This window comes from Symphalangus syndactylus, chromosome 5 (genome assembly GCF_028878055.3).
Source record: "Symphalangus syndactylus isolate Jambi chromosome 5, NHGRI_mSymSyn1-v2.1_pri, whole genome shotgun sequence".
Lineage (NCBI taxonomy): Eukaryota > Metazoa > Chordata > Mammalia > Primates > Hylobatidae > Symphalangus > Symphalangus syndactylus.
In genome coordinates, this window is record NC_072427.2 from 30,319,989 (window position 1) to 30,347,244 (window position 27,256).

The 27,256-nt window shown below is 44.3% G+C and overlaps 2 protein-coding genes across 4 annotated transcripts in view; one reads left to right on the top strand and one right to left on the bottom strand.

Moving 5' to 3' along the window:
• PTPN9 (protein tyrosine phosphatase non-receptor type 9) overlaps positions 1–27,256 on the top strand; it is a 112,739-nt gene that overhangs the window by 23,460 nt on the left and 62,023 nt on the right. The gene's annotated exons all lie outside the window — the stretch shown is intronic.
• Positions 7,111–7,631, bottom strand: LOC129482235 (large ribosomal subunit protein eL21-like). Its single transcript, XM_055277737.2, has one exon. The coding sequence runs from the start codon at positions 7,606–7,608 to the stop codon at positions 7,126–7,128; it is 483 nt and encodes a 160-aa protein (XP_055133712.1). The 5' UTR covers positions 7,609–7,631; the 3' UTR covers positions 7,111–7,125.

The following is a 27,256-nucleotide window of genomic DNA, read 5'->3' on the forward strand; positions in this document are numbered from 1 at the left end:
GTTGTTGATCAAGGAAACATCTACAAGTGAATTTAGACATTCAGATACGGTTCAGGAAGGGAGGTCTTGAATTTATAAATTGGCTCTGGGACTAGGTATAGAAGCAGTCTGAACTGGATGAAAGCTCTAGGAATCATTTGGTTCTGGACTGAACCGTTTGGTTAGAACTGAACTGTTCCCTGGAAGAGGAACAGCAAGGCAGACTTCTCAAAGACTAGCATTTATCATGATTTTTCTCATCTGAAGAAAGAGCATGGTCTCTTGAGATATAGAAATGGAACCAGGATATTTGCATGGTTGCAAAGAGGGCATTGAGACACCTGATGTCCACTGCAGATGGCATTCCCTAGAGAGATGCTTGGCTTCCAAGGGAGTATAGAATGAAATAAGACAAAGGCTGTTCTGATTCAGCCAAGAAAACCTGCCAGTTTTGACAAGACCATTCCATAGGGAAGCTCATGTTACTCCAGTGTTAGTTGCCCTGAGAGTCTGGACATGTGAGTTACCAGATTTTACTGTCTAGGTTCTGCTGGGGAGCTGATGCCTCACTGCAGTGAGGACATCCAGATTACAGGCAGCTATTTAAGACTTCATTCTTTGTAGGTTTGCAAATAGTCTCTTAGGTACAATAAGCTGATCAACTTGTACCATTTTGTGAGCATATATAGGTTTGTTCCTGAGTTTATCTGAGGGCCTTTTTGGATTTGAAAGTATTGATCTAGGCTGGGCATGGTGGCTCACACATGTAATCCCAGCACTTTAGGAGGCTGAGGTGGGAAGATCACTTGAGTCCAGGAGTTTGAGACCAGCCTAGGCAACATAGGGAGACCCTGTCGCTACAACAGAATTATAAAGGCCAGGCGTGGTGGCTCACGCCTGTAATTCCAGCACTTTGGAAGGCTGAGGCAGGCGGATCACCTGAGGTCGGGAGCTTGAGACCAGCCTGACCAACGTGGAGAAACCCTGTCTCTACTAAAAATACAAAATTAGCTGGGCGTGGTGGTGCATGCCTGTAATCCCAGCTACTTGGGAGGCTGAGACAGAAGAATCGCTTGAACCCGGGAGGCAGAGGTTGTGGTGAGCCAAGATTGCACCATTGCACTCCCGCCTGGGCAACAAGAGTGAAATTCTGTTTCAAAAAAAAATTTTTTTTTTTTTTTTTAGCCTGGCATGGTGGCATACTCCTGTAGTCCCAGCTACTTGGGAGGCTGAGGTGGGACAATCATTTGAGCCTGGAAGGTTGAGGCTGCAGTGACCCATGATTATGCCACTGCAATACTCCAGCCTGGGTGACAGAGCAAGATTCTGTCTTAAAAAAATCAAAAAAAAAAAAAAAAAAAAAAAAAAGAAAGTGTTGGTCTAGCAGGTTTGAAATGGCTGAGATGACTGACATTGTCTAATTGTATACTCCTGACCAGCTGCATCCCTTTAAGGGAGTAATGGAGCTGTGGGTCAAGGAGACATTCAGGAAGAGTCCTAGTTTCTTGAGTATGTGACTCAGACTCAGGATTGATTCAGTTACCCAGGGTACAGGGTTGGGTCTCAGCCTCAGGAAGAACGCAGGGGCCAGTTAGATTTGGTGCAGATTAGCATCAAGTCTAATCTGCAGGTCAGGGCCAGATGAGCAGCAAGTCTGACATGCCTCATCCTAGATTTTTGGACTAGAAGTGAACAAGTCACTCTGTCAGATCCATTTGGGGCTTTGGAACTGGGGCAAGATTGAGGGATGTGAATATGTTGTGGGGGGATATATGAGCATGAATGTGTTACTGGGGCATAGAGATGCAAGCAGTTGTCAGGTAGCTTTGGTTGGATGGAGTGGAGGGAATATAGAGCCAGGAAGAAGAGGCAAGTTACTGTGTTTTCAGAGCTACTAACTTTTCTCGTCTGTCCTGGGTTGATTCTAATTTGCCGGTGACCCTCTTAAAGTTTAGCACTCAGGACTAAAGACAGTATCATGAATGAAGTCTGATAGGACTCCTTGTTTTGGACACTGTGCTTCTGTAATGGTCTCCAAATTCACAATAATTTTTGGCAGTCTTAGCAAGCTGTTGACTCACAGATTCAAGTCTACTAAGATCTTTAATTCTTTTCTTATGTACTCCTGTTAAGTTTCATCTGGTACTTCTAAAATTGATTTACTTGCACTTATCCTTAAATTTCATTTTGTTAGATTTAATGTGCACTACCATTTGTTGAGTCTTATGTCTCAAGAATTTTACAAATATTACCTTTTCTCCCCTCTTGCAATTTTGTGTAGTATTACCCCCATTTTATAAATGTCAAAATTAAGGTTCAGAGAAGTTAAGTAACTTGCCTGGATTCTAAAGAGTGAGTGATAGAATCTGGAATACAAACCCTTGGCTGTCTGACTCTAAAGCCTGTTGCTTTTTAATACCATTCTAGCCCATTGCACCATCCAGTTTTGATCTTTTGGATTTGTGTTCTATTTTTACCATATATTTGTTCTCTTAGCTAAAGGCCCTCCTTCTGTATGGTCAGCATGACCTAGTGCCCTTATCTAAATCTTTTATGGGACCATATCTCGTTTGCCAGTGACTGTCTTAAAGTTCAGCACTCAGAACTGAAGACAGCCTAGGTGCTTTTTGACTTACTGTGGGGTTATGTCCCAATAAACCCATCATAAGTTGAAAATATCGTAAGTCGAAAATGCATTTAATACACCTAACCTACTGAGCATAGCTTATCCTATGATGTTCAGCTCATATCTGAGCCGTAAACACGCTCAGAGCACTTACATTAGCCTAGGATTAAGCAAGATCATTTAACATAAAGGTGATTTTATAATAAAGCATTGAGTATCTCAGGTAATTTATTGAATACTGAAAGTGAAAAACAAAATGGTTGTATGGGTGTTCAAAGTACAATTTCTACTGAATGCTTATCACTGTTTTTTTTTTTTTTGTGAGACAGAGTTTCCCTCTTGTTGCCCAGGCTACAGTACAATGGTGCGATCTCGGCTCACCGCAACCTCCACCTCCCGGGTTCAAGTGATTCTACTGCCTCAGCCTCCTGAGTAGCTGGGAATACAGGCATGCACCACCATGCCCGGTTAATTTTTTTTTTTTTTTTTTTTTTTTTTTTTGAGACGGAGTCTCGCTCTGTCGCCCAGGCTGGAGTGCAGTGGCGCAATCACGGCTCACTGCAAGCTCCGCCTCCCGGGTTCACGCCATTCTCCTGCCTCAGCCTCTCCGAGTAGCTGGGACTACAGGCGCCCGCCACCACGCCCGGCTAATTTTTTGTATTTTTTAGTAGAGACAGGGTTTCACCGTGGTCTCGATCTCCTGACCTCGTGATCCGCCCACCTCGGCCTCCCAAAGTGCTGGGATTACAAGCGTGAGCCACCGCGCCCGGCCAATGCCCGGTTAATTTTTTACTTTTTTTTTTTTAGTAGAGATGGAGTTTCTCCATGTTGGTCAGGCTGGTCTCGAACTCCCGACCTCAGGTGATCCACCCACCTCGGCCTCCCAAAGTGCTGGAATTACAGACGTGAGCCGCCGTGCCCGGCAATGCTTATCACTTTTGTACCATTGTAAAGTCAAAACAAAATTTTTTTTTTCTTTTTTCTTTTTTTTTTTTGCACTCTGTCACCCAGGCTAGAGTGCAATGGTGAAATCTCGGCTCACTGTAACCTCCACCTCCCAGGCAGTTTCCAGCAATTCTTCTGCCTCAGCCTCCCAAGTAGCTGGGACTACAGGCACGTGCCACCATGCCCAGCTAATTTTTGTATTTTTAGTGGAGACGGGGTTTCACCGTGTTGTTCAGGCTGGTCTCGAACTCCTGACCTCAAGTGATCTGCCCACCTCAGCCTCTCAAAGTGCTGAGATTACAAATATGAGCCACCACGCCTGGCTAAAGTCAAAAAATTGTAAGTCAGACCATCATAAATTGGGGACCGTCTATATTACAGATGAGGTCTGGTAAGCCTCCTTGTTTCGGATGCTACGTCTCTGTAATGTGCTCACTGCCATCAATGGGACTGGGCCAGAGACAGATACAGAGTAAATTAATGGAAAGAGCATGCATGGGGTGACCAGCCTGTCCAACACAGTGAAACCCCCTCTTTACTAAAAATAGAAAAATTAGCTGGGCTTGGTGACACATGCCTGTAGGCCCAGCTACTCGGGAGGCAGAGGCAGGAGAATCACTTGAACCCACCTGGGAGGTGGAGGTTTCAGTGAGCTGAGATTGTGCCACTGCACTCCAGTCTGGGTGACAGAGCGAGACTCCGTTTCAAAAAGAAAAAGAGCATGGGTTTTAGAGTCAGACTTGGTTTTGCAATCTTGGTTGTATCATCGGAAGCAATGTGACTTGGTGAAGTCCTAACTTCTCTGGGCCTTCATTTCCTCATATTTAAAATGTCTTAATAGCCCTCGGCAGGGTGGTTGGTGCATGCCTGTAGTGCCAGCTACACTGGAGCCTGAGGCAAGAGGATCCCTTGATCCCAGGAATTCGAGGTCAGCCTGGGCAACAGTGAGATTTCATGTCTGAAAAAAATTTTTTTTAAAGTCTTAATATCTACAAATGGGCCAGCTGGAAAGGTTGAATAAAACATGGATGTAAAGTACTTGCCTCATGGCCCAGCACACTATAAGCACTCAGTAAACATTGGTCTGTTTGTCTCTCTCCTTCCAGGCCTTTCCTTTAAAATCTTTTAATTTTTGGCCGGGCACAGTGACTCATGCCTGTAATCCCAACACTTTGGGTGGCCAAAGCAGGAAGATCGCTTGAGCCTAGTTCAAGAGCAGCCTGGCCAACACAGTGAGACCCTGCTCAACAAAAAAGAAAAAAACTTTTTATTTTTATTGTTTGTTTGTTTGTTTATTTATTTATTTATTTATTTATTTATTTTCCAAGATGGAGTTTCGCTCTTTTTGCCTAGGCTGGAGTGCAATGGCGCGATCTCGGCTCACTGCAGCCTTCTCCTGGGTTCAAGTGATTCTCCTGCCTTTACCTCCCTAATAGCTGGGATTACAGGCATGCGCCACTACGCCCAGCTAATTTTGTATTTTTAGTAAAGGTGGGGTTTCACCATTTTGGACAGGCTGGTCTGGAACTCCTGACCTCAAATGATCCATCCACCTCGGCCTCCCAAAGTGCTGGGATTACAGGCGTGAGCCACTGCACCCAGCCAATCTTTTTGTTTTTTATGTCCTTTAAAATTGACCCCACTGGCTGGGCGTGGTGGCGCATGCCTGGTCAGAAGTTCGAGACTAGCCTGGCCAACATGGTGAAACCCCGTCCTACTAAAAGTACAAAAATCAGCTGGATGTGGTGGCGGGTGCCTGTAATCCCAGCTACTTGGGAGGCTAAGGCAGGAAAATCACTTGAATCCGGGAGGTGGAGGTTGCAGTGAGCCGAGATAGCGCCATTGCACTCCAGCCTGGGTGAAGAAGCAAGACTCTGTCTCAAAAAAAAAAAAAAAAATCTACAACAGGGGTTTATCAGGCTGCCTTGGAGTTCTCAGGATTGTCAGATTGTTAGGATCTCTGCTGTTTTGAAATTCACTTCTCGGCCGGGCGCGGTGGCTCATGCTTGTAATCCAAGCACTTTGGGAGGCCGAGGCGGGCGGATCACGAGGTCAGGAGATCGAGACCATGGTGAAACCCCATCTCTACTAAAAATACAAAAAATTAGCCGGGCGTGGTGGCGGACGCCTGTAGTCCCAGCTACTCTGAGAAGCTGAGGCAGGAGAATGGCGTGAACCCGGGAGGTGGAGCTTGCAGTGAGCCGAGATCGCGCCACTGCACTCCAGCCTGGGTGACAGAGCGAGACAATGTCTCAAAAAAAAAAAAAAAAAAAAAAAAAAAAAGGCTGGGCGCGGTGGCTCACGCTTGTAATCCCAGCACTTTGGGAGGCCGAGGCGGGCGGATCACGAGGTCAGGAGATCGAGACCACGGTGAAACCCCGTCTCTACTAAAAATACAAAAAATTAGCCGGGCGTGGTGGCGGGCGCCTGTAGTCCCAGCTACTCGGAGAGGCTGAGGCAGGAGAATGGCGTGAACCCAGGAGGCGGAGCTTGCAGTGAGCCGAGATCGCGCCACTGCACTCCAGCCTGGGCGACAGAGCGAGACTCCGTCTCAAAAAAAAAAAAAAAAAGAAAAAGAAAAAGAAAAAGAAAAAAGAAATTCACTTCTTGTTTTTTCCCACTTCAAACTGAACATTGTACTTGATAGAGAAATGGAAAAAGGATCAAGACAGTTTTTTTTTTTTGGTGGGGGTGGGGTAGACAGGGTCTTACTCTGTCACTCAGGCAAGAGTACAGTGATGCAGTCACGGCTCACTGCAGCCTTAACTTCCCATGCTTAAGCAATCCTCCCACCTCAGCCTCCCGAGTAACTGGGACTATAGGCGTGCATTACCACACCCAGCTAATTTTTTAATTTTAGTAGAGACGAGGGCTTGCCATGTTGCTTAGGCTGGTTTTGAACCCCTGGTCTCAAGCAATCCTTCCGCCCCAGCCTTCCAAGATCTAGACAGTTCTCACAAAACCCTTCTTGTTATCCTTAGCTTTATTAACAAGCCTTGCCTCATTATGGGCTGTTACTTTTCTTTTAGGTTAGAGCCACCACTCTTTTTTTAACTATGCCTTCTATTTTTTGTACGTGTTTGTGAGTGGCCTTTTAACATCTGTACTCGAGAATGCTTTTCAATTGCGCTAGTCTCTTCAGATTGTTCCCTTTTTAAATTTGAAATTAGCAGCCAGATGCGGTGGCTCACACCTGTAATCCCAGCATTTTGGGAGGCTGAGGTAGGCAGATCGCTTGAACTGAAGAGTTAAGAGACCAGCTTGGGCAACATGGTGAAACCTCGTCTCTACAAAAAATACAGAAATTAGCCAAGTGTGGTGGTCCATCCCTGTAGTCCCAACTACTCAGGAGGCTGAGGCAGGAGGATCACTTGCACCTGGGAGGTCAAGACTGCAGTGAGCCATGTCCTCACCACTGTAATCCAGCCTGAGTTACAGAGTGAGACCTTGTCTCAAAGAAAAAAAAATGAAATTAGAATAATTTATAATTAATTGCATAATTCATATTATCTCACTTTTAAGGATTTCTTTTTTTTTTTTTTCACAGCCCAGAGGCCTCTTTTTTTTAACACCTATTATGCCATGAATTCATAGGGAATAGGTTCCAGCAGCTCAAGCTCCTTCCGATTGGTTCTCACAAACTGTGCTTCTCTGGGTGGAGCAGGCTGGCGCTTTAGTTGAACCCAGGTACCTTTCTCTTTGGCTTTTTTCTTTTTCTGATCATTTTCCTCCACGCGTTTCAGGAAGCTATCTCGGCTCTTAGAGTGCTTAATGTGCTCAATACGCACATTAATTCTCTTGGCAAGAATCTTGCCCTTAACTTGTTTGTTTACAACAATGCCAACAGCATGCTGGGGAACATTATGGACTCTTCCAGTTTTGCCATGGTAACACTTGTGGGGCATTCCTTTTTGAACAGTACCCATTCCCTTGATGTCTACAATATCACCTTTCTTACAGATTCGCATATACGTGGCCAAAGGAACAACTCCATGTTTTCTGAAAGGCCTAGAGAACATATATCCGGTGCCTCTCCTCTTTCCCTTTGTGTTTGTCATTTTGGTGAATTACTGGAAGATGGCAGTTCTGGCCGAAAGGCTAAGGATTTCTTTAAAAAACACCAGCATCTGGCTGGGCGTGGTGGCTCATACCTGTTAATCCCAGCACTTTGGGAGGCCGAGATGGGAGGCTTGCTTGAGCCCAGGAGTTTGAAATTACAGTGGACTATTGATTGTCCCACTGCACTCCAGCCTTGGTTACAGAGGGAGACCCTGTCTCTATTTTTCTTTTTTTTGAAATTTTTGGCTGGGCGCAGTGGCTCATGCCTATAATCCCAACACTTTGGAAGGCTGAGGCGGGGAGATCAGGACGCGAGGTCAGGAGATCGAGACCATTCTGGCTAACACGGTGAAACCCCGTCTCTATTAAAAATACAAAAAATTAGCCGGGCGTGGTGGCGGGCGCCTGTAGTCCCAGCTACTCCGAGGGCTGAGGCAGGAGAATGGCGTGAACCCGGGTGGCGGAGCTTGCAGTGAGCCAAGATTATGGCCCCGCACTCCAGCCTGGGTGATAGAGCAAGACTCCGTCTCAAAAAAAAAAAAAAAAAAAAAATTTTCCCTTTGTCTCTAAAGGAAAAAACAAAAACAAAAATTAAAACAAAAAAGCAATACCACCATCTGTCTTCTCTTTAGAAGTTCATATTATGATATTAGTCTGGGCGCAGTGGTTCACGCCTGTAATCCCAGCACTTTGGGAGGCTGAGGTGGGCAGATCACAAAGTCAGGAGTTCAAGACCAACCTGGCCAACATGGCAAAACCCTATCTCTATTAAAAGTGCAAAAATTAGCTGGGCATGGTGGTGGGCGCCTGTAATCCCAGCTACTAGGGAGGCTGAGGCAGGAGAATAGCTTGAACCTGGGAGGTGGAGTTTGCAGTTAGCCGAGATCGTCCCATTGCCCTCTAGCCTGGGTGGCAAAGTGAGATTCCATCTCAAAAAAAAAAAAAAAAAGAAGTTTATATTATGATAATTTAGTTAAATCTGCATTTTGAAAGCACTGTAATACGGTGCTTATAATGTGGATTCTCTAGAGTCAGACAACCTGTGTTCTGATTCAGGCTCTACCACTTTTCTTGTTCTGGGACTTTGGACAAGTTACCTAACAGTTGGAAATCTGTTTTCTCATCTGTAATATGGGATAATAATAGTATCAATCTTTAAGGGCTATTGAGAGAATTTGATGATCTATCTAAATCTTAGTCTCTGACTTGTGATTAGAACTCTGTACCCAGTAGGGGCCAGGCATGGTGGCTCACGCCTGTAATCCCAGCACTTTGGGAGGCCGAGGCAAGTGGATCACTTGAGATCAGGAGTTCGACAATAGCCTGGCTAATATGGTGAAACCCCGTCTTGTGCTAAAAATACAAAAATTAGCCGGGTGTGGTGGCACATGCCTGTAATCCCAACTACTCAGGAGGCTGAGGCATGAGAATTGCTTGAACCCAGGAGGCCGAGGTTGCAGTGAGCCAAGATTGAGTCACTGCACTCCAGCCTGGGTGACAGAGCGAGGCTTCGTCTCAAAAAAAAAAAAAAAAGAACCCTATATCCAGTAAATATTAGCTATTGTTAAGGTCTGGTGTTACTTAATGCAGTGTAGTAAGTTTTACACAGTGCCTTCAAGGATAGCCAGTTATTTGATCATGTGAGACAGCATAGGCAGGTTTCCTTTTTTGGATGAGAAAATGTATGGCACAGAGGTTTTTTTTTGTTTTGTTTTGTTTTGTCTGCCACCACGCCTGCCTAATTTGTATATTTTTAGTAGAGACAGGGTTTCACCATGTTGGCCAGGCTGGTCTTGAACTCTTGACCTCGTGATCCGCCTGCGTTGGCCTCCCAAAGTGCTGGGATTACCGGTGTGAGCCACTGTGCCTGGCCTTTTTTTTTTTTTTTTTGAGACAGAGTCTTGCTCTGTCGGCCAAGCTGGAGTGCAGTGGTGCTATCTCAGCTCGCTGCAACCTCTGCCTCCCGTGTTCAAGTGATTCTCCTGCCTCAGCCTCCCTAGTAGCTAGGACTACAGGTGCACGCCACCACATCTGGTAATTTTTTTGTATTTTTAGTAGAGACGGAGTTTCACCATTTGGCCAGCTGGTTTCAAACTACTGACCTCAGGTGATCCACCCACCCAGGCCTCCCAAAGTGCTGGGATTACAGGCATGAGCCACCGTGCCTGGCCTGGCACAGGTGGTTTTTGACTTGCCTGAGTCAGAGTTCTGCTGTGGCGGAACTGGGTCTTTAATGTGGGGTGACTGGTGCTCTGTCTAGAACTTGGATTCTTAACTGCCTCCTGACAACACTTAGTTGTTGGCTATCACACTTTTAAGGATTACGTGGTTACTTTCTTTTTGAAACCCTGTCAATTTTTCACCTAGTATTTCTCCTTAGTCTGGATAATGTCCAGTGTAGTCGTTCTCTTATCATTTTAGGATGAAACTGTCCACAAGAATTTATCAGGCTTTCTGTGCCCACCCACCCTTTTTAAGTTAAATGTGATATCCAGCAAATGTCAAGGTTCATGAACATGAAGTTCTCTATTTCTTTTTTTTTTTGAGATGGAGTCTCGCTCTGTCGCCCAGGCTAGAGTGCAGTGGCACGATCTCGGCTCACTGCAACTTCCGCCTCCGAAGTTGAAGCGATTCTCCTGCCTCAGCCTCCTGAGTAGCTGAGAGTACAGGCATGTGCCACCATGCCTGGCTTATTTTTTGTGCTTTTAGAAGAGATGGGGTTTCACCGTGTTAGCCAGGCTAGTCTTGAACTCCTGACCTCGTGATCCGCCCATCTCGGCCTCCCAAAGTGCTGGGATTACAGGCGTGAGGCACTGCACCTGGCCGAAGTTCCCTATTTCTATACACCATTCTCACCCTGACAATTTTGGGATCTGAGTCAAGAAAACAATCTATATTTTCTGTTATTGAGCAGTTTGAAGGGGTCTCCCAGTAGCTGTATCATGTCCATTACTCTCTTTTATCCCCATTCAGAAATTTTCTAGTGTGGTTTATGGATTTCTTTTTTTGTTTTTTTTTTTTTGAGACGGAGTCTCGCTCTGTCGCCCAGGCTGGAGTGCAGTGGCACAATCTCGGCTCACTGCAAGCTCCGCCTCCCGGGTTCACGCCATTCTCCTGCCTCAGCCTCTCCGAGTAGCTGGGACTACAGGCGCCCGCCACTACACCCAGCTAATTTTTTTGTATTTTTAGTAGAGATGGGGTTTTACCGTGGTCTCGATCTCCTGACCTCGTGATCCGCCCGCCTCGGCCTCCCAAAGTGCTTGGATTACAAGGATTTCTCCAGGGAATATCATTTTGGGATGTGCTGTCATTCCACTTCCCCTCTTGATATTTGAATTACTTACTTTTGTTTGTAAAAGACATAAATAAATAAAAATAATAAAGATTTGAATTCCATTTGCCCATTAGTTGGTGTATTGTGTTCACAGTTCCGCCAAACTCAGATTTTTATGGGTAGAGACCTGTCTTACTTATTTTACAAAATCCATAAATTTACTTTAGTTTAATCTATTTTTTCAGACAGAATCTTGCTCTGTCACCCACGCTGGAGTGCAGTGATGTGATCTTGGCTCACTGCATCTTCCCATCCCTGGCTCAAGCAATTCTCGTGCCTCAGCCTCCCGAGTAGCTGCGACTACAGGCGTGTGCCACCACACCCAGCTAATTTTTGTATTTTTAGTAGAGACGGGGTTTCGCCATGTTGGCCAGGCTGTTGTCATGATGTCGGACTCCTAACCTCAAGTGATTCCACCTGCCTCTGCCTCCCAAAGTGCTGGGATTACAGGCGTGAGCCACCGCACCTGGCCATAAATTTATTTTAAATTATTTTATTTTGTATATCCTATTATAGATGTCTGACATTAAGATATTGGCAGGGAATTAAGATATCTAATTTCTAGATAGTTTCTTCTGTGATTTAATAGTCACCTCTTTCATTGCTTTTCTTTTCATGTTATTTTCCTGATGTTCTTTCCCAGTTTTATTTAGGAATTTTTTGCTCTCCTCTTACTTTATTTTATTTTGTTTTGTTTTGTTTTACTTTATTTTATTTTAAATCTTTTCTAGAGATGGGAGTCTCACTATGTTGCCCAGGCTGGTCTTGAACTCCTGGGGTCAAGCATTCTACCCATCTCAGCCTCCCAAAGTGTTGGGATTACAAGTGTGAGCCACCATGCTCGGCCCTCTCCTGTATTTTAAATTTTAAGTTCCTATAATCAGATTGGCAAGTGTTCAAATATGTTCTTCCTACTCTCTGTGAACCACACTCTTTTAGCAGGCCAAGAGCCCATCACCATTGACACATTTACTTATCAGAATGGTGTCACTATGCTTGGTGTTGAGTATGCAGTTGTGGCATAGAACCCTTGGCCCCTGCATCTTCCCAAGCTTACAGTTTAGTGGGAGCAGATAGACAATAACATAAGCTTTATAATACTGTTTGGTCAGTGCTTGGCTGGAAAGCAGTAGAAATTTATAGGATGAAGTAGGATTTAGGCTGACCTGATACCGGGGGACCTGCCCTGATAATCACATAGGTTCTTTTCTATTTTCCTAAGCGTCAGCCGGCTTGAGAAATAAAAGGACAGAGTACAAAGAGAAATTTTAAAGCTGGGCGTCCGGGGAGACATCACACATTGGTAGGATCCGTGATGCCCCACAAGTCACAAAAACCAGCAAGTTTTTATTAGGGAGTTTCAAAAGGAGAGGGAGTATACGAATAGGTGTGGGTGACAAACATCAAGTACTTAACAGGGTAATAGAATATCACAAGGCAAGTGGAGGCAGGGTGAGATCACAGGGCCACCGGACTGAGGCAAAATTAAAATTGCTAATGAAGTTTTGGGCACCATTGTCATTGATAACATCTTATCAGGAGACAGGGTTTTGAGATCAACTGGTCTGACCAAAATTTATTAGATGGGAATTTCCTCTTCCTAATAAGCCTGGGAGCGCTATGGGAGACTGGAGTTTATTTCACCTCTGCAATCTCGACCATAAGAGACAGGTACGCCCTGGGGGGGCCAGTTCAGAGACCTACCCCTAGGTGCGCATTCTCTTTCTCAGGGACATTCCATGCTGAGAAAAGGAATTCAGCGATATTTCTCCCATTTGCTTTTGAAAGAAGAGAAATATGGCTCTGTTCTGCCCGGCTCACCGGCAGTCAGAGTTTAAGGTTATCTCTCTTATTCCCTGAACAATTGCTGTTATCCTGTTCTTTTTTCAGGGTGCCCACATTTCATATTGCTCAAACACACATGCTGTACAATTTTGTAGTTAACACAATTATTACAGGGTCCTGGAACTATATACATCCTCCTCAACTGACAGGATTAAGAGATTAAAGACAGGCATAAGAAATTACAAAAGTATTAATTTGGGGAAGTAATAAATGTCCATAAAATCTTCACAATCCACGTTCTTCTGCCATGGCTTCAGCCAGTCCCTCCGTTTGGGGTCCCTGACTTCCCGCAACAACCTGAAGGATAAATAGGAATAAGCCAGGTTTGGGAGTAGAGGAAGGGGGAAGAATGTTTTAGCATGATCTGGAAAGCCAACTTCAATTTCCTCACAGCCATTCACATTCCTCCTTTCTTTCCTAAAGTCTAAGCTATCAGTTGGAAGAAGAGAAAAAAAAATGTTACCAAAGGCCCCTCCCACTCTCTATGTTTACCAAGCTCTTTAAAATTTTTTTTCCCCCAGAAAGACTTTACAGGTTTCTTCTGGTTGTGTGGTTCACCCCCTCACTAGCGGCATGAGTGGCAGTTGGCAAGCTGTCTACAGGTTCTTGTGGAGAATGTGACCAGCTACCCCTGTTACCTCCCTCTGGGAACCTAGATGACTTTGCTCTTGTTGGTGGATGAGGAGCTTCTTGTTTTGTGTGTGTGTGTGTGTGTTTTGTTTGTTTGTTGTTGTTTTGCTTTTTGAGGCAGGTTCTGCTCTGTCACCCAGGCTGGAACATAGTGGCATCATCACAGCTCACTGCAGCCTTGGACTCCCAGGCTCAAGTGATCCTCCCCCTTCAGCCTCCTGCTAGGACCACAGCAGTACACCGCCACACCTGGCTAATTTATTTTCATATGTTGTGGAGATTGGATATCCCTATGTTGTCCAGGCTGGTTTCAAACTCCTGGGCTCAAACGATCCTCCTGCCTTGGCCTCCCAAAATTTTGGGATTATGGGTGTGAGCCCCAATGCCTGGCCAGGAGCTTCTTGTTTACTCGGCAGATTTCGTTTTTTTCTGTTTCTCTTCTATGTTATATTCTTCTGCCTCTCAACCTCTTAACATGAATTTTCTTTTCTTTTTTTTTTTATTATTGTACTTTAAGTTTTAGGGTACATGTGCACAATGTGCAGGTTTGTTACATATGTATCCATGTGAATTTTCTCCTATGACAATTTAGAATTGTTTACTTCCTTGTTTTCCTTGTTTACCTATTTCCTCTGTTTTTTTTTGGGAATTCTTCATCCTCTTTGATAACTTTTGCCTGGCAAGTGTTTTTTAAACCTGAGAGGAGAGATGCCAACCTGTGTTTAGTAAATATGCTAATGGAAAATGCCTCCAGCAGGAAAGTGAGAGTGGCACACTCCTGCAGTGCATGGAAGCATCCCCATCTAGGGCTAGCAGTTTGTAGAACAGCTGTCATCCTTTACCCCTGTGTAGAGCTCCCTAACTCATTTTTTTGGCCCTGAAATGAAGATTACCAACAAACTTATTGTTTGGTGGCATAGTTTCAAAAATATTATGTTCAAAAATTCCTGTTATGTATATTTTAGTTAAAGGCTATATAAAACTAATATGTTTTGTTGTTATTTTTTGAGTGGATAATATAGTCATACGATTTAAACTTAAAAAGATACAGAAAGGAATATGGAAAATATTAATCTTCTCACCATGTCTCCCAGCTACCTAGTTCTCCTCTGAGACAGCTGATGCTACCAGTTTCTTATTTATTCTTCAAGAGTAATTTTGTGCATAGATCAACAAACAAATGACATATATATTACCTAATAAGATGAATGATATGTGTCTTGTATTTCTCATGCCTATTTAGTGGAGTGGAAAGACTATAAGGATTTGAAAAGACTTGGATTCAGTGCTCAAAACCTCAGCTCTGCCATTTATTGGTTGAGTAACCTTGGACAGTTTGCTTTGGCTCCGTGAGCCTTTGATTTCTTTATGCAGTTAATAATACCTACCTTGTCAGTGTTGAGTATGATGTAGTATGGTTCCTTCTTTGGTATATCTTAAATGCTTCACACATGGTTACTACTGTTGTGATTTCTTGCAGGACCTTGCTCTTTGGTTTATGTGAACTGGGAGGGGCAAAATCTTGCTCTAAAAAAATGAAGGGCAGCCATAAAAAAAAGATGAGTTCATGTCCTTTGTAGGGACATGGATGAAGCTGGAAATCATCATTCTCAGCAAACTATCGCAAGGACAAAAAACCAAACACCACATGTTCTCACTCATAGGTGGGAATTGAACAATGAGAACACATGGATACAGGAAGGGGAACGTCACACACCGGGGACTGTTGTGGGATGGGGGGAGGGGGGAGGGATAGCATTAGGAGATATACCTAATGCTAAATGACGAGTTAATGGGTACAGCACACCAACATGGCACATGTATGCATATGTAACAAACCTGCACATTGTGCACATGTACCCTAAAACTTAAAGTATAATTTTAAAAAAGCCAAAAAAAAAATGAAGGGATTGAATTGCCTTCTTTAATATGTGACTAATGCTGTCTTATGTGTGCAAAGGAACCATGAGCCAAGGGAGACAGAAATAGCATTTTAAAAGGAATAGAACATTTTCTGCTCATCAGGTATTGGAGACAAACTATTCCTGATCTGGGGCTGTCACATTTGGCTGGTGGAGTGCTGATAAACCTTAGCCCTTCACTTCTGCTGGTAGGAAGCCATTAACACTGAGGAGCTTTTCATGTTTAACAGCTCAGTGTTAAACTGGCCCCTCAGTGTTGCCTGAAGCTTTGGACTCAGATAGGAAACTTCACTTGGTCAACCCTGGTTTCCTGTTGATCCATTCCCAGTTGGGATATTAATCCTTTAATAGCAGTTAGCTTTTTTTCTTCTTGGGTTCTTGCATAATGCTTGATGTGGTAGATGGAAGAGTCCCATGGTTTCAGAACCATCCCATTTGGTTTCATTAGGCAGATGGGTATTAGGCCTTTCTTCGTGGTTATTTGGCCTTACCCTTTCTGATGAGATTTGTAGGGCTTTGAGTCTGAAGTTCATATAGTCCCTTAATGGGTGAACAAGAAAGACTTCCTATCTTGCAACACGTGGATATCAGAATAAAGAGACTTGATAGTATGGGTTATCTTTTAAAGTAAGAAAATGTTTGTAAACTCACTATGAAAGATTCTGTGCCACATGTAGTTTTAAGCAGTTGGTTCTGAGTTCCCAATATACATTTATCCAGATTGCTGGGAGTAGTCCTATTAATGATTTTTATTTTATTTTATTTTATTTTATTTTATTTTATTTTATTTTATTTTATTTTATTTTTGAGATGGCGTCTTGCTCTGTCGCCAGGCTGGAGTACAGTGGCACCATCTCGGCTCACTGCAACCTCTGCCTCCTAGGTTCAAGCGATTCTTCTGCCTCAGCCTCCCGAGTAGCTGGGACTACAGGTGCACGCCACCACTCCCAGCTAATTTTTGTATTTTTAGCAGAGCCAGGGTTTCACCATGTGCCAGGATGGTCTCATTCTCGGGAGGCTGAGGCAGGAGAACTGCTTGAACCTGGGAGGTGGAGGTTGCAGTGAGCTGAGATCACAGTACTGCACTGCAGCTTAGGTGACAGAGCAAGACTCCGTCTCAGAAACAAAAAATAATAATAATAAAGGCCAGGTATGGTGGCTTACGCCTGTAATCCCAGCACTTTGGGAGGCTGAGGCGGGCGGATCAGGAGGTCGGGAGATCAAGACCATCCTGGCTAACACGGTGAAACCCCGTTTCTACTAAAAATACAAAAAATTAGCCAGGCGTGGTGGCACGTGCCTGTAGTTCCAGCCACTGGGGAGGCTGAGGCAGGAGAATGGCGTGAACCTGGGAGGCGGAGCTTGCAGTGAGCCGAGATCATGCCACTGCACTCCAGCCTGGGCGACAGAGCGAGACTCCATCTCAAAAATAAAATAAAATAAATAAATAATAATAATAAAATGAGGGCAGGTGTGGTGGATCATGCCTATAATCCCAGCACTTCAGTAGGCTAATGGGGGAAGATCACTGGAGGCCAGGAGTGCGACACCAGTCTCGGCTGGTGAGACCCTATCTCTACAAAAATTAAAAAAGTAGCCAGATGTGGTGGCATACACCTGTAGTTCCAGCTACTAGGGAGGCTGAGGCAGGAGAATCGTTTGAGCCCAGGACCTCAAGGTTACACTGAGCTATGATCATGCCACTGCACTGAAGCCTGGGCAAGAGCAAGATCCTGTCTCTTTTTTTTATTTTTTATATTTTTATTTTTTGAGACAGGGTTTCACTGTTACCCAGGCTGAAGTGCAGTGGTGTGATCACGGCTTACTGCAGCCTGGACCTCCTAGGCTCAAGTGATCCTCCTACCTCAGCCTCCAAAGTACCTGGGACTACAGGTGTGCACCACCACACCTGGCTAATTTTTAATTTTGTTTTTTAGAGACGAGGTTTCCCTGTGTTACCCAGGCTGGTCTCAAACTCCTGAGCTCAAGCGATCCTCCCACCTCAGCTTCCCAAAGTGCTAGGATTACGGGCATGAGTCATCTTGTCCCACCTGGATCATCCTTTTTTTGTTTTAAATAGAGACAGGATCTCACTATGTTATCCATGCTGTTCTCAAGGAATCCTCCCACCTCAGCCTCCCAAAGTGCTGGGATTACGTGAGTCACCTCACCCAGCAGCCGCCTGGATCATTCTTGCAGCAGCTGAAAAGTACAAACAGGAAGGCAGCAGAAGTAGTGCTTCCAATCAGACCTGATTCACATTTTTCTTTCTTTTTCTTTTTATTTCTTAGAGACAGAGTTTTGCTCTGTCACCCAGGCTGGTGCGATCTCAGCTCACTGCAACCTCCACCTCCTGGGTTCAAGCGATTCTCCTGCTTCAGCCTCCTGAGTGGCTGGGATTACAGGCATGTGCCACCACGTCCAGCTAATTTTTGCATTTTTAGTAGAGACAGAGTTTCACCATGTTGGCCAGGCTGGTCTCAAACTCTTGAGATCCACCTGCCTTGGCTTCCCAAAGTGCTAGGATTACAGGTGTGAGCCAACATGCCCAGCCACACATTATTTTTTAAAAAGTATTTACAGTGCACTCAAACTTAGTTGACTCTACTCCCTTTTCTTTCATTGTGCCTATTTATTTGCTGTATCTCAATGCTAAACTTTTGTAAAAGTCAGTTTCACTTTTGTTTTTTATTTCTGATGCTTTCCTTCAAAAAGGCAGAGAAACTGAGGGGTATTTTAAGTCTTTAAATTTTTTAATGATACCTTTATAGGTCTTAGCCATAAGGAATTCTATACTTCACACTTCCTAATAAATAAAACGTGACATATAATTTAGAAGTTCACACATTCAGGCCAGACGTGGTGGCTCTTGCCTATAATCGCAGCACTTTGGGAGGTCAGGGGAGTTGCTTGAGGCGGATTACTTGAGGCCGGGAGTTCGAGACCAGCCTGGCCAACATGGTGAAACCCCGTCTCCACTAAAAATACAAAAGTTAGCCTGGCGTGGTGGTGTGCGCCTGTAATCCCAGCTACTCAGGAGGCTGAGGCAGAAGAATCACTTGAACCTGGGAGGCCAAGGTTGCAGTGAGCTGAGATCGCACCACTGTACTTCAGCCTGGGTGACAGAGGGAGATTCTGTCTCAAAAAACAACAACAGCCGGGCGCGGTGGCTCACGCTTGTAATCCCAGCACTTTGGGAGGCCGAGGCGGGCGGATCACAAGGTCAGGAGATCGAGACCACGGTGAAACCCCGTCTCTACTAAAAAATACAAAAAATTAGCCGGGCGTGGTGGCGGGCGCCTGTAGTCCCAGCTACTCGGAGAGGCTGAGGCAGGAGAATGGCGTGAACCCGGGACGCGGAGCTTGCAGTGAGCCAAGATTGCGCCACTGCACTCCAGCCTGGGCGAAAGAGCAAGACTCCGTCTCAAAAAAAAAAAAAAAAAAAAAAAAAAAAAAAAAAAAAACAACAAAAAAGTTCACATATTCAAATAGGTGAACATTTCTACCTTCGTGGTCCTCCAATTAAATCTTCTCTACTAGGCCGGGTGCCGTGGCTCAAGCCTGTAATCCCAGCACTTTGGGAGGCTGAGGTGGACAGATCATAAGGTCAGGAGTTCGAGACCAGTCTGGCCAACGTAGTAAAACCCCGTCTCTACTAAAAACACACACAAAAAGTAGCCAGGTATGCCTGTAATCCCAGCTACTTGGGAGGCTGAGGCAGGAGAATCACTTGAACTTGGGAGGCGGAGGTTGCAGTGAGCCAAGATTGTGTCATTGCACTCCAGCCTGGGTGGCAGTGCGAGACTCCATCTCAAAAAAAAAAAAAGAAATCTTCTAAATACCAACTTCCTTCAGAGAGAAGATAGTAAATGTAATTTGTTTACTAAAGATAAACCACTGGCCGGGCACAGTGGCTCATGCCTATAATCCCAGCACTTTGGGAGGCCAAGGCAGGAGGATCATGAGGTCAAGAGATCAAGACCATCCTGGCCAAGATGGTGAAACATCTGAGATTTACCAGGCGTGAGCCACCGCACCCAGCCAAAGAAAAATGTTTAAAGATTGCTTATAGTTTATCTTCCAATGCTGTTTCCCAGTTCATTTTCTCTTTCTTTCTTTCTTTCTTTCTTTCTTTCTTTCTTTCTTTTTTAAATTTTTTTATAGCTTTGTTGCCTAGGCTGGTCTGGAACTCCTGGACTCCAGTGATCCTCCTGCCTCAGCCTCCCAAAGTGTCGGGGTTACAGGTGTGAAGCATTACACCCAGCCCCAGTTCATTTTCTCTCCCCAGAGGTGACCATTATTACCATTTTTTTGTGTATCCTACAAATATTTATATGCATATCTAAATTCCTATAATACTTTTTGCTTACTAATAGTCATATTATTTGTTTCATATACTGTATACTTAGATATACACTGTATGGTTTCTGAATTTTATTCTCTTCTTTAACATTCCTTTTTTTTTTTTTTTTGAGACAGGGTCTGGCTGTGTCACCCAGGCTGGGGTGCCGTGCAGTGGTGCAATTTCCGCTCACTGCAGCCTCTGCCTCCCGGGCTTAAGTGATCCTCCCACTTGTGGGACTATAGGCATGTGCCATCATGCTGGGCGAATTTTTGTATTTTTTGTAGAGACGGGGTTTTGTCATGTTGCTCAGGCTGGTCTCGAACTCCTGAGCTCAAGCAGTCTGCCCACTTCGGCCTCCCAGAGTGCTGGGATTATAGATTGCAGCCACTGCATCTGGCCTAAAATTCCTGTCTTTATGCATCAGGTTGTTACGCATCTTTTGGCTTCGTTAAGTATGACCTTCAGTGCAATGTTGCATAGTGGTAGTAACAGCAGACCTGCTGGCCTTCCCATCTTTAATAGAAAAAAATTACGGGGCCTATGTGTGATGGATTTTACGCAGTGCATTTTCAGCATCTGTTGAGAAGGTTATATACTTTTATTCCTTTCCTGTTAACATAAAAATTGCTTTGATAGATCTCCTGATGTTAAACCAAGTCTTCACATTCCTCGGAGAAGCCTGTAATGTGAGAGCTATCTTTACTGTGAAGTTTTGTGTTTGTTTGTTTGTTTGTTTGTTTGAGACAAAGTCTTGCTCTCTCTCCCAGGCTGGAGTGCAGTGGCACAATCTTGGCTCACTGCAACCTTTGCCTCCCGGGTTCAAGTGATTCTCCTGCCTCATCCTCCTGAGTAGCTGGAATTACAGGCAGGCACCACCACACGTGGCTAATTTTTGTATTTTTAGAAGAGACAGCGTTTTGCTTTGTTGGCCAGGCTGGTCTTGAAAGCCTGACCTCAGGTATCCGCCTGCCTCGGCCTCTCAAAGTGCTGGGATTACAGGTGTGAGCCACCGTACCTGGCCTATTTTTTTTTTTTTTTGAGATGGAGTCTCGCTCTGTCGCCCTGCTGGAGTGCAGTGGCACCATCTCGGCTCACTGCAACCTCTGCCTCCCGGGTTCAAGTGATTCTCCTTCCTCAGCCTCCCGAGTAGCTGGGACTACAGGTGTGTGCCACCACGCCCAGCTACGTTTTTTGTATTTTTAATAGAGATGGGGTTTCACCATGTTGGCCAGGATGGTCTCGATCTCTTAACCTCGTGGTCCGCCCACCTTAGCCTCCCAAAGTGCTGGGATTACAGGCATGAGCCACCGAGCCTGGCCTATTTTTTTTTTTTTTAAAGGAAGATATTTGACGATTCCTCTTGTTTTTGTTTAGATCTCCATTTATTTGATTTTCAGCAATCACTAGTATTTTTTTTTTTTTTTTTTTTTTTGAGACGGAGTCTCACTGTGTCACCCAGGTTGGAGTGCAATGATGCGATCTCGGCTCACTGCAACCTCAGCCTCCTGGATTCAAGCAATTTTCCTGCTTCAGCCTCCCAAGTAGTTGGGATTACAGGCGCCCACCACCATGCCCAGCTAAGTTTTGTATTTTCAGTAGAGACGGGGTTTTGCCATGTTGGTCAGGCTGGTCTCGAATTCCTGACCTCAGGTGATCCACCTGCCTTGGCCTCCCAAAGTGCTGGGATTACAGGTGTGAGCCACCGTGCCTGGCCTGCAATCACTAGTATTTCTAAAAGAAAATTATAAAAGTTCCTTTGTTCTTCATCTTCTGTCTGCCCTCTAAATGTTAATAATATTGAGACTTCAACAATTAATTCATTCATCATAGATATTAAGTAAGTGCTTTGTGCCAGGCACAGTGCTAGGAACTAGGTGAATACAATAGATATGATCCCTGTCTTCAGGGAACTTACCTCCCTGTTGCTAGATTTTTTTTCCTTTCAGTCTGACTTCCCCACTGCTTATAGTTATTTTTTTGAGGTGGGAGAGGGGAACCAAACTCATCATCTCATCCCTTTGCTTAAAGATCTCTATTGAATCTTTTATGTTTATAGGATCATGTCTGGAATTTGAAGTGCAGCATACAAGGGCCTTCCCAGTCTGGTTCAACCCCCTGTTCACACGTCTCCCACCATTCTGCCTAATACACATTGGACACACTAGCTATATGATATCTCCAATAAGCCCTGTTCTTATGACCCTGATTTGAAACATTTTGTTTTCTCTGACTAGAATACTTTTCTCTGCCTGACAGATTCCTACTCATCCTTCAAGGCACTCCTAAAAAATTTTTTTTATATCCATAGAGAGGGTTTGAATCCCATAGCATTCTGTTCATAGAACCTTCCTAGAATTTATTACATTATGTGGTAAAGACCTATTTATACATCTGTCTCCATAGTTAAATGATTGTAAACTGCTTGGAATAGGGTCTTTATGTCTCTATGTTGTGTCTTCTCACTTGATCTTAGCCAAAGGCCAAGAAGCGATCTATGTTGTATCTTCTTAACAACTACTGTACTGATTAGCACAGTGGGCCCTCAGCAAATATTTGTTGTGAATGTTTGACTAATCCTTTCTTCTCCCCTTCTCTTAAGTTTTTTTTTAAATGTGTGTGTGCACGTGGATTATGACTGGCCTTTTACTTTTTTGCAAATTTTTGTTATTACATTGTTTTATAATATGATAAAATCAGAAAATATACTTAAAACTTTTCCCAAATGCAGTAAGAGCCTATTTAAGAAAGCATTATCTCTTTTAAAATCACATTTTAAGAAAAGGCAATGTTTTCCTGAGAAGTGGAAAATATTTGAGATAAACCAGTAAATATTAAAGGGACTGGATTTGTTTCCTTTTTTGGTACATTGACAAAGTGCTTATGGAAAAATTGTAGTTTTAGTTTGGAAATTCATCAAACCTCTTGCTGCCCTATAGCAAACCAGTGTGTCTTTGCTCAGAGTCTGTCTCCTAGCAGATTAATATGGGCTGAAGGGATCAATAGATATAAAAAGGCAGTAATTCACAATGAAGGAGAGAGGGGGAAACAGGCATGAGAGGAAGGTAGTTCATTAATGCATCCATCACTGAAATAATGGAGAAATGGCATATTTGTTGAAATACAGAAGTATCTTCAAATTTGGTAAAAGCCAGACATTGCATCTTATCTTGAATCACTTTCCTTATTTAGGTCTTCATTGCAGGATGACTGACTGCATTTTTTCACGGTGTTTGTTCTGCACAACACCTGTATCAACACCTGTTTCTTTTTTTTTTTTTTTTTTGAGACGGAGTCTCGCTGTTTCACCCAGGCTGGAGTGCAGTGGCGCGATCTCGGCTCACTGCAGGCTCCGCCCCCCGGGGTTCACGCCATTCTCCTGCCTCAGCCTCCCACGTAGCTGGGACTACAGGCGCCTGCCACCTCGCCTGGCTAATTTTTTGTATTTTTAGTAGAGACGGGGTTTCACCGTGTTAGCCAGGATGGTCTCGATCTCCTGACCTTATGATCCACCCGCCTCGGCCTCCCAGAGTGCTGGGATTACAGGCGTGAGCCACCGCGCCCGGCCCAACACCTGTTTCTTTATTGTATTGAGACCTCTCCATAGTTTGCGCTATTAAAAGGAGCTTGTGCCTAGGATGGCATTGTTAATCTCTGGAGCTGCCAGAGTAGTCTGAAAGTAGGGACAAAAAGATGGGAACTGAAGTCTAAATACTTCTGGCCTCAGCTTTTTCTTTATAGCCACAGAGCCTTGCATGAGGAAGAATTGGTCCTTTAAAAAGTGTTTTCAGTTGAGGCCGGGCGCGGTGGCTCACGCCTGTAATCCCAGCACTTTGGGAGGCCGAGGTGGGTGGATCACGAGGTCAAGAGATCGAGACCATCCTGGCCAACATAGTGAAACCCCGTCTCTACTAAAAATACAAAAAAATAGCTGGGCGTGGTGGCGGGCACCTGTAGTCCCAGCTACCCAGGAGGCTGAGGCAGGAGAATGGCATGAACCCAGGAGGCGGAGCTTACAGTGAGCTGAGATCACGCCACTGCACACCAGCCTGGGCAACAGAGTGAGACTGTCTCAAAAAAAAAACAAAAACTGTTTTCAGTTGAATGTTTATTTCTTTTGTTTTTCTTTCTTTCTTGTCACCCAGGCTGGAGTACAATGACATGATCTTGGCTTACTGCAACGTCTGCCTCCTGGGTTCAAGCTATTCTCCCGCATCAACCTCCTGAGTAGCTGGGATTACAGGCGCAAGCCAGCACACCTGGTTAATTTTTGTTTTTTTAGTAGAGACGAGGTTTCACCCTGTTGGCCAGGCTGGCCTCAAACTTCTGACCTCAGGTGATCCACCTGCCTCGGCCTCCCAAGGTGCTGGGATTATAGGCGTGAACCACTGTACCTGGCCTTTTTTTTTTTTTGAAATAGAGTCTCACTCGGTCACCCAGGCTGGAGTGCAGTGGTATGATCTTGGCCCTCTGCAGCCTTGGCCTCCTAGGCTCAAGCAATCCTCCCACCTCAGCCCCCCTGAGTAGCTGGGACCACAGGCATGTGCCACCATTCACGGCTAATTTTTAAATTTTTTTGTAGAGATGGGGTCTCACCATGGTGCCCAGGCTGGTCTCTTAACTCCTGGGCTCAAGCAGTCTTCCCACCTTGGCCTTCCAAAGTGCTGGGATTACAGACGTGAGCCACCACTCCCAGCCTGAACACATATTTCTAGTTTAAATGTATGGTTTTGTATAAAATGGATTAGAGAGATTGCATTGATACAGGCTAAAGGGAAGCAACAGAGGTCATATGATTCTAAGAAACTCTATCTCTGTTGAAAGAAGTTTTAGTGTGAAATGACCAGAGGAAAGAAAAAAGAGAATGAACATTCATCCATTCAGGGACTACCAAGTGCTAGGTATGGTAATGGGTACTCTTCCATCCGTTTCTCATTCAAGGTGAGGAAATTGTGGCTCAGAGAGGTTAAATGACTTGCCCAAATAACACACAGTAGTGAATAAGAAGATGGATTGGTTCTTTATAATCCCCAAAACCACACTAAACTTTCTCCTTTGTTGCTAAGTGACTGACATTTCAGGAGACAAAAGTTTTTTGTTTATTTCAAGAGCAGGTTTCTTATAGGTCTGGCTCTTCACTCTCTCCTAGGTTATCTTGGGATATAGGATTTAACGTACTACCTGTGGAACTGAGAGTGCCAGCACATTATTCTTGACCTCTTGAGTGGCTAGTTCCTTGCCCAAAGCTCATCTCAAAATTATAGCTGCTCTTGGGAGTTTGATGTAACATGGAGGCTATGTTGTTGACTTTATTCTCTCTGATACCATTATTTCAACACTAACGAATTGTGTGCAGGGTGTACCCTGCTTAATTGACAGCTTTCTCAGTTGTTTTATAGCAGGTTCTCTAGTATCTTTATCTTCATGGCCATAGTCAAGAAACTTGTTTTTATTTATTTAAACATGGTTGTGGGAGAAGTAGATAATTATAGTATGCTTTTGACTATGCAGGAACAAATCTTACCCTTGAGGCCAGGCATGGTGGCTCATGCCTGTAATTCCAGCACTTTGGGAGGCTGAGGCAGGCAGATTGCTTGAGCCCAGGAGTTCGAGATCAGCCTGGGCTACATGGTGAAACCCCATCTCTACTAAAAAATGCAAAAATTAGCCAAGCATGGTGACACGTGCATGTAGTCTCAGCTTCTTGGGAGGCTGAGGCAGGAGGATCAATTGAGCCCAGGAGGTCGAGGCTACAGTGAGCCATGATCGCTCCACTCCATCCTTGGTGACAGAGCAACACCCTGTCTCAAAAAAGCAAAACAAAACAAATCTTACCCTTACCTGAAAAACTGGTTAAGGAGGGTTGTAAGTGGTAATGTTAGTTTCTCCATATAACAGTTCAGACCTTATCCCAAAGGAAGACCAGAGCTGTTTGAACTCCAGCTCTTCCTTAGCTGCCAGGTGTTAACAACTTGTGTTTCATAAGCATAGATAGATTCAAACCATTGTCCTGGAGTTAAAATATTTTCTAAACTGTGACTCATCTTTTGGCCCATTCTTTCTTTCACTAGGAAATACACTGAATTTTAATTTCGAGAATTTCAATTATCCCTTCTGAAGAGTGTGTTGCTCATTAAAGTTGCTGGGACTTGTTTTTCTGGTAACCAACAGGGCTACAAATTAGTTTGTACTCAGTGGTCATGTTAAACCTATGTGCAAACAGAGGGAGAAATCTGATTAACTGTCTAAAGGAAGGTTGTTGAAGATGAGACCATTCTTTCTGACTCCTTTTAGAGGTTCATCTCTTCCACCAGAGGGGTGGGTGTGCAGGAGGGTGAATCTGAGGCTGAACAGAGCAGGTGCTATGCGTGTGTATTTGTATCTGTAAATATCACATCACTGTTTACAGTACACTGGACTCTACATGCAAGGCCTGGTCAGGCCAAACCAGGAGGAATTGTTCCTGTGTTTAAAGCCAAGAATAACATCCTGACCAGCAGGGGGACAGAGGTCAGCTCAAGGCAACAGCTCTTGGGAGCTACAGAACATTAAGAACCTTGGAGGAACTGAGCTTAATAAAAAGGAAGGCAAGATGTACTTTGAAGGAAGTGTGTGAAACCTGCGTGCCTTTCTCTTATTAGGACATGGTTTATTTATGAAAAATGAAAAGTTATCTTTTTTTTTTTTTTTTTGAGGCAGAGTCTCGCACTGTCTCCTGGGCTGGAATGCAGTGGCATGATCTTGGATCACTGCAACCTCTGTCTCCTGGGTTCAAGCTATTCTCCTGCCTCAGCCTCCCAAGTAGCTGGGATTACAGGCACCTGCCACCACACCCTGTTAATTTTTTGTATTTTCAGTAGAGACAGGGTTTCACTATGTTGGCCAGGGTGGTCTCGAACTCCTGACCTCGTGATCTGCCCACCTTGGCTTCCCAAAGTGCTGCGATTACAGGGTCGAGCCACTGTGCCCAGCCAAAAAATGAAAATTTATCTTAACAGATGGATATATGATGAGTTCATATCACCTCTTGGTCATTTAGATTTTACACTTCCACTTATACATTGATTTATCTGTTGATTATTTTTTATTAGAAATTGTATACCCAGCTAAGTAGCAGGAAAAATATGTTCTATTATTCTGGTGTTTTATTCTATAAGCAACATCAGAGAGGCCCACTAGAGAACAGGATTTAAAGGATAATAGGTTAATTAAAAAACAGGTACCATGTCTCGGCCAGGGGTGGTGGCTCATGCCTGTAATCCCAGCACTCTGGGAGGCTGAGGCAGGTGGATCATGAGGTGAGGAGATCGAGACCTTCCCGGCTAACACGGTGAAACCCCGTCTCTACTAAAAATACAAAAAAATTAGCCGGGTGTGGTGGTGGGAGGCTGAGGCAGGAGAATGGCGTGAACCTGGGAGGTGGAGCTTGCCATGAGCCAAGATTGCACCACTGCACTCCAGCCTGGGCGACAGAGCGAGATTCTGTCTCAAAAAAAAAAAGCAGAAAAAACAACAAAAACAGGTACCATGTCTCCTGGGGAATTTACTGACTGGCTAGAGTTTTATTTCTGGGA